This window comes from Hipposideros armiger, unplaced genomic scaffold (assembly GCF_001890085.2).
Source record: "Hipposideros armiger isolate ML-2016 unplaced genomic scaffold, ASM189008v1 scaffold_40, whole genome shotgun sequence".
NCBI classification, from domain to species: domain Eukaryota; kingdom Metazoa; phylum Chordata; class Mammalia; order Chiroptera; family Hipposideridae; genus Hipposideros; species Hipposideros armiger.
In genome coordinates this window covers 4,867,779-4,880,584 of record NW_017731390.1, presented here as the reverse complement: position 1 = coordinate 4,880,584, position 12,806 = coordinate 4,867,779, and the positions used below count along the sequence as shown (strand labels likewise).

Sequence of the window (12,806 nt, the reverse complement as noted above, 5' to 3'; positions counted from 1 at the left end):
AGGTTGAGCTGTTGTTCAGCATCTTAGCTGTAGAGGGCAGTGTCACTGGCCCTCATACATGGGATCTGAAACAGGGCCCTCTGGTATCCCAAGCCAGCTCTTAACCAACGTGCCACTCAGCCGGCCCTTGATAAAACTTCTTAATCAATGATCTATACCTGCATGGACTGACTGCTGAAAATAAAAGCTCAAAAGCCATTTGAGAAGGATGTGGCTCAAAATCCAATGATATAAAACAATGTGAAAGCCAAAATTCCTGGGTCTAAAAAGGCCCCAGAGAGCTGTCATGGTCTCCCTCACTCTCTACTTTCAGTTATGCTATTCTGTAAAAAGATTACACAACCTCATCTACCTCTTCTAGGGTTCCTTGATCTCTCCTTACCCAGCTTAGGACCACGGTCCATTGTGACAATCACTCCCTTAACCACACCCTTAAGTCCCTTACCCCACTGTCCTTTAGTCACATGTGTTTAAAAAAATGCTAACCCTGGCTAAATACAACTCTGCCCCAATTTGGTATCTGCAAATGCACAGCTGAACACACACCACGCTGATTAACCTGGCTCTAAATGGATGACCCCTAATCTCGAGTGGGCCTTTCCTGTTCCTGGTTATCCTAAGCCCACTTCCCTACTCCATTCAGTCTCCCATGCTCCCACACGACCATTTCATGCCCTTTTCTCTCTCTCCTCAAATCTCCCTCTCCTTCTCTCTCCTCATTCATAGCAGATGTCTTTGACTTCTATTTCACCAAAACAGAAGCAAACCAAAAGAAACTTTTCACATGCTCCTACCACAACACCCCCCTACCAGTTTGCTTCGATGCCTATATGCTCTGCCTTCCCTCCTGTTATTATGGAAGAACTCTGTGTTCTTATCAAAGGCCAACAACCCCTTACCTATGGATAGGATTCCATTCCTTCTTGCCTCCTCAAGGACATTGCTCAGGCAGTTTCTTCCCTCTCTACTGGATCATTCCATTAGTACACAAACAGATGCTGAAATCTTTCCCACCTTGGGAGGGGAAAAAATAACTAAACCTCAATCCCACATTCTCCTCCAGCAACCATTCCATTTATCTGTACCCGCCATTCCCTTTTACAGAAAACTCCTTAAGGGATTTCTACATTATCTCCAATTCCTCTCCTATTCCTGCATTTGTGAACCTATCCCAATTAGACTTTCACCTCCACCACTTTACTAAAACACCTCAAAAGGGTTCCATGTTGTTTGGGGGGAGAGAGGTGGAGGGGGGACAAAAAATGACTCCCATGTTGCTGAAACCATTGTCATTCTCAAGCTTCAACTTAACTGACCCAGAGGTGGCACTGGACACAAGCGATCACTCGCTCAGTCTTGGAGTTTTCCCATCACTCTCGTGGTTTCCCTCCTTCCTTCCTCACCAGAGGCTCTTTCTCAGCTGCTTCTGTTTGGCATTCTTCATCTCTCTAACCTCTAATGTAGGAGGGCCCCAGGCAGCAGACCTCTTCTCTATAGTCACTGCCTAGGTGATCTCACCCAGCATGTGGTTTTCAATATTGTTCAAATTTCTCTCTCTAGCCCAGACCTCTCCTGTGAACTTCAGAATTTGACAGCCAATCACCAATTCATTACTTACTCTTGAATATGTAACAGGCACCTCAAACTTGACTTGTCCAAAACCGAATACCTACCTTCCTCCAAACCTGCCATGGTCCTACTCACCTGCCCAGTTTATTGCAACAGCCTCATAAGTGGTCTCCTTTTGCCACCTTTGTCCTCCTGCTGCCTGTTCTCAACGTAGGAGCTTGTGATCTTTTCAAAAGGTAAATCAATGCTACTTCTCTTTTCCAACCCCTCCAGTGGCTCCCAACGAAGTGAAACCCAAAGTCTTTACAAATTCCTACGAAGTTCTCCCGTGGGAATCTAGCTTTCTGACCTCCATGTTCTGCCACTTTTCCCCTCACTCATTCTAGTCCTGCCCCAATGGCCTCTTTGCTGCCCATCGCCCGTCTCAGGACCTTGACATTTGCTGTTCTCCATGCCTGCTTAGGTTATTCCCTCACTTTCTTCAGGTCTTCGCCAAATTGTCACTTTATCAGTAAGGCCATCCCTGATCCCTAACTCCACCCCCACCCCGCAACTGGAAATATCACCCCACCCTAGTACAGCCTATCCCCCTTCTCTGCATTGTATTTCTCTAAAGGATCTACATACTATGTAGTTATATAGTTTTTTTTACTTATTTGCTTAACTGTCAAGGAGAATAGGAATTTCTTATATTTTCTATTTATTGCTGTTTCCCTAACAATAGAGTCTGACACATAAAAAGACATTCGAGGGCCGGCTGAGTGGCGCATTGGTTAAGAGCTGGCTTGGGACGCCAGAGGGCCCCAGTTCGGATCCCACATATGAGGGCCAGTGACACTGCCCTCCACAGCTAAGATGCTGAACAACAGCTCAACCTGGAGCTGGGCTGCCGTGAGTCGCCGGCGACCCCATAGGCTGCAGCCTCTGCTGCAGCGGGTTGCCATGGGCTACTGTGTGTAACCAGCAGCCAGCGTGAGTGGCCAGCAGCTGCCTTGAGTGGCTGTCCAGAAGCCGGCGACTGATCTGCCTCGCCCAGGAAGAGCGCAATGATGGTGCCAACTTGGGCCAGTGAAGCAACGTCCTCCACAACTAGACTGAAGAACAAAAGGACAGCAACTTGTCTGTTCCCCTTCCCCGAATTCCCCAGTGCCGTTCCCATCCCCCAATTCCCCAATAAAAATCTTTAAAAAAAAAAAAAAGGCATTCGATAAACGTGTTAAATAAGTGAATTCTTATTCTCTTCAATCACTGATGGAGAGCTTTGAGGAAAAGAGTGAAGAGAAAAGATAAGCTCAACTCTCAGTATGACAGGAAAAAAAAGTGCTTGCAGGCACTTACCTGCTCCCCGACTGGGAGGGTCTCGGGCTGGGGGAGGTGGCCTATTACTCTGTAAAGAAGGAGAGGCTGAGGTGGGTGGAGGAGGTGCTAGGCCTCTGACAGGCCCTGGTGTCTTCCTATGCAAAGAATTGTGTCTCTGTGGCAGCTCCGGGGCTGACTCATTAGTGGGACTGGAAGGTCCATTGGGGACCCCTGGCGGCTGGCGGTAAGGCGGCGGAGGAGGAGCCAGAGACTGGCTACTTGGTCCCGTTCTGATATTCACAGGGGAAGGTGGTGGTTTGACGGGAGGTGGAGCAGGGGGTCCCTCTCGACCAGGGTGAAGCCTCTGTCCGGGTGTGGGAGGCAAGGGTTTCTCTCTGTTGTAGGCTGGGACTTTGTTGCTGTGCATAGGCAGAGGTGTAGGGGGTGCGTTGGCACGCCGCCCAGGGGGTGGTGGAGGAGGGGCGGAGGAGCTGTGCTTCATGCCCGTACTGCTGGTGGTGTGAGGCCGAGAGAGGTCCGGTAACGATGGTCTCTGCATCCGGGGTAGTTCTGGGAGTGACGCTCGGCTGCTGTCTGTATCATCTTGAGGGCGCCCACTAGCTGCAGACACTGGAGGCCTTGGGGCAGCAGCTCGAGAACTGGGGACTTGTAGGGCTGGCTTACCCACTAGGTTCTCTACAAAAATATACCAGGCAATACTGGGTCAACAGAGCTAGAGATATGCTGTGGGTCAGTATCTCTACTTCACCCAGCCTCATTAGTGCAACCTGCACAGCAGCAAGGAAAGTATTGGTACAGGACTGGGCTTTTAATCCAGCTCAGGGCCCATTAACAAACCCTACTGATAGAAACTGAAGACTTTTTATTTAATGCCTTTGCTTTATTCTACTCTATAACTCCTCCCCTCTTTCCACTCCTCCTTCCTTCCACCTCTACCACACTCCTCAACCCCAGATGGACCATTTGGGGCCAGTCAGAAATTACACTTGGAAAATAAACCTAAGAAAGTACTTATCAGATACCTGAAACGTCCTTGGCTCCCACAGGTCGGAGCTTTGGCACTCCTCCTTGGAAGAGACCTCCCTTGGGCTGCAGGGCACCTGCTCCAGAGCCATAACCACCACTGCTTCCTTTGGGTTCTGGAAAGCATACCATCCGTTAGGGCTTTCATTTCATGTACTCCAAGCTGGTGACCAAGTCAATTCTGAGGAGAAACTCCTCCTCTATCTGGGCTCTAATTTGCAAACAAACCTATCTTGTTTTGGCCTTTCAAAAAATTTTTTAAAAAAGCTAGGCCTCTGCTCCACAGCTTCATGTGAGAATGAAACTCTGCTGTGATGAAAGAAAAAGAACAAAAGGAACAAGGAGCCAATCTTCCCTTATTTAAGCCAGAGTGATAACCTAGATAAAGACATGTTCAACAGTGTTCTCTGGGCTCTCCTCTCATAGTTCCAGGTGTTAAGGGACAGTGGGGGCACTAATGGCTCAGGGACCCAGGTGTGAGCAAACTCTCCAGAGGCCTTTCAGAATGGACACTGTAGCAATTATAAAATCATCATTGGCATCAGCTGAGTGGTTTTTAGAACGTCTCCTCAGAGAACAGCCAAGGATGTGCCCTAACAAGCACTAGTGACATAAGAGATGAGAATGCTCCCCAAAGGTCAAAAAAAAGTTTCTAAGGTATTCAAATGAACAGATGGGAAGAGAGCCAAAGAACATCTCAGGACAAAGCTCCCACTCAAGACCCAACACTAAAACTGACAACAGAGCCAGGTCTCCAAATCACTCCTGGGCTCCTGGTGGGTCACTGGAAATGAAGCTTAGACTCACTCTCAAGGATAGGAGCACTCCGATCATTAATGGCGGTCACCTTCTTCAGCTTGGTCCCTTTGCAGATGTCCTGTAAGAGGGCGCCTCGACCCCGCTGCTCATCTCGACTCAGCTTGTGCTGCTCTGTGTTTGCCTGGAGGAAGAGGGAAATGTAAGTACACCCCCAACAGTCCCCTTCATCACAAGCTCAGGATAAATGCCTTAAGCCAAATTGCATTCCATGAGATGCCTGTCCAACCTAATGAAATATTTGTGCCAAACAGCAGTATCAGTGTGTATCGCCATTCTTCTTAGTCTTTTTTCTCCTGTTCTGTGAAGGGTACAGGTCTCCCTCCTATTCAGAAGCTTCTGATAGGAGGCCTGAACTAATATTTACCAAGTACCTATGCACTAGGCTTCTGTGTTAGATGTTTTATATGCATCAGCAGCAGCAAGGCAACCATTTATTGAGCCCCTGCTACGCCCCAAGCATTGTGCTAAATAAAGCACATTACTTTCATTATCTCATTTAAATCTTGAAATATTCCTATGACCAAGTACAACAGGTGCACAGGGACAGACAGCTAGATAAATGGAACAAAACAGAAAGTCCATAGGCAGGCCCAGATCTACTTAAAAAATAATAAAAGTATATTTCATCAGAAAGGGTAGGTTATTAAATATAAGGAAAAATAGCTAAAGAAAGGACTTTCTAAGCATGACAACTAAAATGCAGGAAAAGATGGACAGACTTGCTTATTACAAACTATTTACTTAGGAATGTAAGTAAATAAGCAGATGATATACTGGAAGGAAAAATCACCTGTGACAAATGTAACATAGGATAGACACAAAGGTAGTGTCCTAAATCTATAAAGCATTAAATATAAAAATGACTTAGAAATCAACAGGATAATAGGCAAAGGGTATGAACAACACTGTGTAAAAGAAATAAAAGAGCCAGCAAATATGAAAACAAAATTCAACTATAATAAAAAAATGCAGGGTAACACACAGTACTATTATTTACCTATGAAACTGGTAAAGGTTAAAATTATAACTAAACAGACTGCTAGCTTCGTGAAGGCAGGGACCACAATGAGGGGTGTTGTACAGTGCCTGGCATGTCGCAGATGGTCAAAAACTGTGTAGAATAAATAACCGCCCTATGATGTTCAGAGGGATTCAGGGAAACAGGTGCTCTTTTGCACTACCTGCAGTAAGATAAATTGATATGATCTTTCTAGAAAGTAATTTATGTATTAAATACCTTTTAAAAGTCTAGCACAAGAATTCTACTCCTAGGAATTAACTTTCAGAAAATAACAGGAGACGTGCAAAAAGATGTTGATAATATAGCAAAAAACAGCTTATAATATCATAACACTGAAAATAATCTAAAAGTTCAACCAAAAAGAACAATGATAACCACAAAGTGGGATGCCAGTCAAGCTCTTAAAGATGTAGAAGTAAGTATCTTTCCATGGCAGTAAATGTTTGCCACAATCAAGTAAAAAAATATTATAAAACAATACATAGAGCATGATTGCAGTTTTCTCTTCTATAGAATTGGAGTAACAAGAACTTATCTTACAGAGTAGTTTTGAGAATTAAATGATAACACTTTTCAAGAGCTTAGCACAGTGCCTTGTGTATAATAAAAGTTCAGTGACCTGCCGAGTGGCGCAATGGTTAAGAACTGGCTTGGGATGCCAGAGAGCCCCGGTTCGGATCCCACATATCAGGGCCAGTGACACAGCCCTCTACAGCTAAGATGCTGAACAACAGCTCAACCTGGAGCTGGGCTGCCATGATTCGCCGGCGACGGCGTAGCCTGCAGCCCCTGTGGCAGTGGGTTGACACGGGCTACTGTATGTAGCCAGCAGCCAGCATGAGCGGCCAGCAGCCACAGTGAGCGGCCATCCAGAAGCCGGCGACTGATCTGCCTCGACCGGGAAGAGGGCAATGATGGTGCCAACTTGGGCCAGTGAAGCAACGTCCTCCACAACTAGATTGAAGAACAAAACGACAGCAACTTGTCTGTTCCCAATTCCCCAGCACTGTTCCCATCCCCCCAATTCCCCAATAAAAATCTTAAAAAAAAAAAGAGTTCAATAAACAGTAGCTAGATTACATTTGAAAGAAAAAAAGGTGCACACGTATAGAAAATTTCTGGAAGGATATATGCTGATATTAGTAAAAGTTAACTTCGGGTAATAATTATGTTTATCTGTATTTTCTAGTTTTCCTACAATAAATATATAAAACATACAAAATGTTAACAAAGGGTAATTATAGATACTTTCACATTTTTTGTGTTTATTGGTATTCTCTAATTTTTCCCCACATTTTCAGTACAGTAAAAAGTTTTTTAATGATATCACTAACCATTTAATGACATAAGCCATTCAGATGTATTAATGGGCAAGAAGAACAGATGAGAGTTCAATATATAAAGCTCAACTTTAAAAAAAAAAAGTACAGTAAAACCTTGGATTGCGAGTAACGTGGTTTGCAAGTGTTCCACAAGACAAGCAAACATTTCTAATACATTTTAACATGGTAAACGAGCAATGTCTAGAATACAAGTAGTTTGTTTATGGAACAAATTAGGCTCACAAATCAAGGTATTACTGAAGGGAAGGAAAAGATATATACACAACTGTTACAAATGGTTGGATTATGGGTAATAGCTCCTTTTAGCTTATCCGCAGTTCATCAATTTCTTGAACATACTAGCTTTGCAAAGAGAAAATTATTATTAAAATATTACTAAACACATCCAAAATTGAGCTTATACCCTTTCTCCACAAATAGCACCATCATTCTGTGCTTGGGAATGCTTAAACACACTTGGGTACTATTTACAAGAGAACATTTTTCTTGTAAATAACACCATCATCAATTAATCCTCCAAACTAGAGTCATCCAAACTCCTTCCTCTTCGTAACTCTTCCATCTGTCATCAAACTCTTTAAGATTTTACTTTCTAAGTGTCTCTTATCTCCATTCTCCATCCTCACTGCTTTAGTCCAGGCCCTCAATTTTCAATTGCAACAGGTATCTGTCTCCAGTCTCAACTCCCAACCCACTGTCCACACTGTTAAAGAGTGACCCTTCTAATACAAACCCAATCAGGTTACTCCTGCTCCTGAAAATACCTCAAAACCTCCCCATCATTACTGGGAGAAAAATCCAAACCCTCAGCTTACATCGCCAGCTTCACCTCCCACAATACCCCCCTTTTCAAGCAATAATCTAAACCTCTGTGCTTTCTCACAAATCAGCACCCTTCCATATTCTGCTTCCTCAACTTCAAGTGTCCTCTCTCCCTTTTCTCTTTCTGACTAAACCTACTCATCCTTTAAGACTCAGCTCAAGTATCACCACCCCTGGGGACCCTCCTCTGACTGCCTCCTCTCCTTTCAACCACCAGGTGAGATGTCCTTCTTTGGGGCCTCGTTTACCTGTGCATTGCACGGAATTTGCTTGTTGACTTATCTGTCTCATCCATTATACTGGGAGCCCTTGAAAGGCAGAAATTGTCTCATTTCTGGGTGATGGTATTATAGGTGATTGTTGTTTGCTTCTTTTTACTTATCTGCATATTTCCCCTCTCTTTCTTTTAGTTACATAAATAAATTCTTGTTGTAAAAGAGCCAAACAATATATAAGCACAGAGTAAAATTATGGGGATTTTCTAAATTGTATGCCTAGCCAAGTCCCTGACACATAGTAAGCCCCAACAAAAGGCTACTAAGTGAATGATAAAGACAGCACGATGCAGGGCAGTAATCCAAGAGGTTATAGAGATCCAAGGATATACTTTGGGTCCTTGAATCCCACTATAACCAGAGCAGCTCTGCTTTCATTTACTTCATTTACTGGGCCTTCAATAAAATTTCATCCAAAAAAGGGGATTCATACATATCCTCAAATAAAATGTCTGAAAACCAGATGTTATGGAAAAAAAAGTTGGCAGGCCTGAATTTTAATCCTAGTTCAGAACCAAATAAACTAGGCAAGTCACTTTTCCTCTATATAGCACAATTTCTCATCTGTTAAACACACACGTGCAGTGTTTAACCTCTGGAATATTCATTCTCAATAGTTTTTTCGCTCAATTTTACAAAAATGTGATAAAGCACCCAGGTTGCTTCTTTCTCAGGTGACATCAGATATCACAATCCAGATATAATAAAAGAGGCTGCTTCTTCCTTGGAATCATTATCAAACCTTTAAGTTTTCTTACTAACACATTCCATAAACTCCTTTCTTTCTTGATGGGGTATTAGACTTGATGGACTTGGTTTTGAAATGAACTGATTTGGAGGTGGCCAGTTAGCTCAGCTGGTTAGAGTACAGTGCTCATAACACCAAGGTTGCCAGTTCGATCCCCACATGGGTCACTGAGATATGCCCTTCACAACTAGATTGAAATAGCTACTTGACTTGGAGCTGATGGGTCCTGGAAAAAAGCCCTCCACAACTAGACTGAAACAACTACGTGACTTGGAGCTGACAGGTCCTGGAAAAACATACTGTTCCCCAATTTAAAAAAAAAAAAAAAAGAACTGACTTGGAGAAGAGGAGGAGGAGATGAAATGGTAACAAGAAACAACCACCAGAAACTGCCATCCTTTTACTCAAGGATGTCAGAGAAATGAAGCAGACCTTTATAGAACAAATAGTTTCAGGGCAAACACCAGTTCCTGAATCAGGACAAGAAAACAAGATAAGCCATTATGGTCCTAAGAGGACTTCTCAGGATTCAGAACTAGCTGATAAGGGCAGATGTTACTGTCTATTCTCCTTCTTCCTGCACCACTTGTCTTTGCGTACTCTCAGTCTTATACCAGGAAGCCCTAAGTATCCATAAAGGTTTGAGATAGCTGAGTGGAAGGATTACCTACCTGATTAAAAGTGGGAGGTGGAGGAGGACCAGGTGGGGGTGGAGGGGGGGGAGGAATTGGCATCCTTGCCCTGCTCGCAGCTGGCACTGCTCTCTCTCCGTTTTAATTTGCAGCTTTAGGTCACTCATATACCTGCAAATGAAACAGAAATTCATGAGAACAACTCTGCCATTAGAGACACTGAGTACCAGGAAAACTAGGGGACTGGGCATGACACCAGAGAAACTAAGCGCCTCATTTCTTAATTCTACTGTGATATAGTCCAGGGCTTGGTCAACTTTTTCTGTAAAAGACCAGATAATACATATTTTAGGCTTTGTAGGTCACATATCTGTGACATATTCTTTTTTGTTTTATTTTGACATTTTTTTAAATTAATAAACTATTTTTTTAGAGTAGTTTTAGGTTCAGAGCAAAATTGAGCAGAAAGTACAGACAGTACTCATATAATCCTGTTCCCCCGCCCCACACACACACATATACAGCCTCTCCTACTATCAACATCCTGGATTTGTTACAAGCAAAGCTCCACTGATACCTCATTATCACCCAAAGTCCATAGTTTACATTAGAGTTCATTCTTGGTGCTATACATTATATGAGTTTGGACAGATGTATGACGACAACTACTCACCATTGTAGTGTCATACAGAATAGTTTCCCTGCCCTAAAAGCAATCTGTGCTCTGCCTATTCATCCCTCCTTCCTCCCCAACCCCTAGCAACCACTGATGTTTTTACTGACTCCATCGATTTGCCTTTTCCTAAATGTCCTATAATTGGAATGTCATATAGTTGGAATGATGTAATATGTAGCCTTTTCAGGTTGGCTTCCTTCATTTAATAATGTGCACTTAAGTTTCCTCTATGTATTCTCATGGCTTCATAACCGATTTCTTTTTAGCACTGAATAATATTCCATTATCTGGATGTACCATTGTTTATCTGTTCACCTACTGAAGGACATCTGTTGCTTCCAATCTTAGCAATTATGAATAAAGCTGCTATAAATATCCATGTGCAGGTTTTTGTTTGGAAACAAGTTTTCAGCTCATTTGAGTAAATATCAAGGAGCATGATTGCTGGATCATGTAGTAAGAGTATGTTTTGTAAGAAGCTCCCAAACTGTTTTCCAAAGTGGCTGTACTATTTTGCATTCCCACCAGCGATGCACACAAGTTCCTGCTGTTCCACATCCTCACCAGCATTTGGTGTTGTCAGTGTTTTTTATTTTGGCCATTCTAATAGGTGTGTAGTGGTAGCTCATTGTTTTAATTTGCATTTCCCTAATGACATATGAAGTTGAACATCTTTTCATATGCTTACTTGCCATCTGTATATCTTCTCTGGTGAGGTGTCTGTTCAGGTCTTTGGCCCAGTTTTTAATCAGGTTGTCTGTTTTCTTATTGTTGAGTTTTAAGAGCTCTTTGTTTATTTTGGATAATAGTCCTTTATTAGATGTGTCTTTTGCAAATATTTTCTCTTAGTCTGTGGCCTGTCAACTCATTCTCTTTGGTTTATTTATTTATTTTGGTGTTGTTTTTTTTGTTTTTTTTAAGCTGAGCCATCCTGCCACCTGTTGGCAGCTCAGCGGCTGCTCAGCTCGGGCCGGGACTCGAACTGCTGTTGCTCAGAGCTCAAACTCTTGAGTGAGCTCTTAACCAACTGAGCCACTCAGCCGGCCCTAACTCATTCTCTTAATTTTTACTTTTTTTTTTAAGATTTTTATTGGGGAATTGGAACAGCGTTGGGGAATTGGGGGAAGGGGAACAGACAAGTTGCTGTTGTTTTTGTTCTTTAGTCTAGTTGTGGAGGACGTTGCTTCACTGGCCCAAGTTGGCACCATCATTGCGCTCTTCCCAGGCGAGGCAGATCAGTTGCCAGCTTCTGGAGAGCCGCTCACGGCGGCTGCTGGCCACTCACACTGGCTGCTGGCTACACACAGTAGCCCATAGCAACCCACTGCAGCAGGGGCTGCAGCCTACGGGGTCGCCGGCGACTCACGGCAGCCCAGCTCCAGGTTGAGCTGTTGTTCAGCATCTTAGCTGTAGAGGGCAGTGTCACTGGCCCTGATATGTGGGATCCGAACTGGGGCCCTCTGGCGCACCAAGCCAGCTCTTAACTACCGCGCCACTCAGCCGGCTCTTAATTTTTACATTTTAAAGATGTAAAAATCATTCTTAGTTCATGGGCCATACAAAAACAGAACGTGGATCACTTCTGACTCATGGGTCATAGATTACTGGCCCCTGGGATAGTCACATCCTTGGAATCTGATCGGAGCATAACTATCATGTGAGAATTTAACTACTTATCAGGTCACAAAAAAACTAGACAGCTATCCCTCTATTACAGTGTGTTAAGTGATCCTCATTTTACAAATGAAACTCAAGTCAGGGAACTGTCTTACCCTAAGACATTAAAGTAGGGGGCAAAGATAAAACCAAAACTCAAGAACAATAATTACCCCCAAAAAGCTGTCCCAAGGAAATTCCACCCTTTTTTTTTTTTTTTAAGATTTTATTGGGAAATTGGGGAAGGGGAACAGCACTGGGGAATCAGGGAACGGGGAACAGACAAGTTGCTGTCCTTTTGTTCTTCAGTCTAGTTGTGGAGGACGTCTCTTCACTGGCCCATGTTGGTATTATCATTGTGCTCTTCCCGGGTGAGGTAGATTGGTCGCCGGCCTCTGGACGGCTGTTCACGGCAGCTCTTGGCAGCTCATAGGCTGTCAGCCACTCACGATGGCTGCTGGCCACACACGGTAGCTTATGGCAGCCCACTGCAGCAGGGGCTGCAGCCTAAGCCATCACCGGCAACTCACGGCAGCCCAGCTCCAGATCAAGCTGTTGTTCACCATCATAGCTGTAGAGGGCAGTGTCACTGGCCGTCATGTGGGATCCGAACTGGGGCCCTGCTGCTCAGAGCTGGCGTCCCAAACCAGTTCTTAACCAACGTGCCACTCGGCCGGCCCGAAATTCCACTTCTTGATCCCCAAAAAATTAAAGCCAAAATAACATGACCACTGTGAGTACAACTTACAGATGACAAGAAAGGTTCTTTTTTTTTTTGAAAGGTTCCAAAAAGGGTTATCAACTTCATCCATTAATCCACAGAAGAAATGCTTCCAAGCAAAGTGACTACTGAGATTAGGACACAGGAAAATTCACACGCAGCCCCTAGCACAGATGGGTGA

The 12,806-nt window shown here is 43.8% G+C and overlaps 1 protein-coding gene across 3 annotated transcripts in view; it reads right to left on the bottom strand.

Annotated features, from left to right (window-relative positions):
* Positions 1 to 12,806, bottom strand: part of WIPF2 (WAS/WASL interacting protein family member 2) — a 42,321-nt gene that overhangs the window by 9,830 nt on the left and 19,685 nt on the right. For all 3 annotated transcript variants that reach the window (XM_019638802.1, XM_019638803.1, XM_019638804.1), the window contains exons 2-5: positions 9,612 to 9,743; positions 4,720 to 4,852; positions 3,912 to 4,028; positions 2,908 to 3,564 (exon numbers count right to left, since the gene is read on the bottom strand). In XM_019638802.1, coding sequence (XP_019494347.1) covers positions 2,908 to 3,564; positions 3,912 to 4,028; positions 4,720 to 4,852; positions 9,612 to 9,674 — 970 coding nt within the window. In that variant the 5' untranslated portion in view covers positions 9,675 to 9,743. The remainder of the gene's footprint in view (positions 1 to 2,907; positions 3,565 to 3,911; positions 4,029 to 4,719; positions 4,853 to 9,611; positions 9,744 to 12,806) is intronic.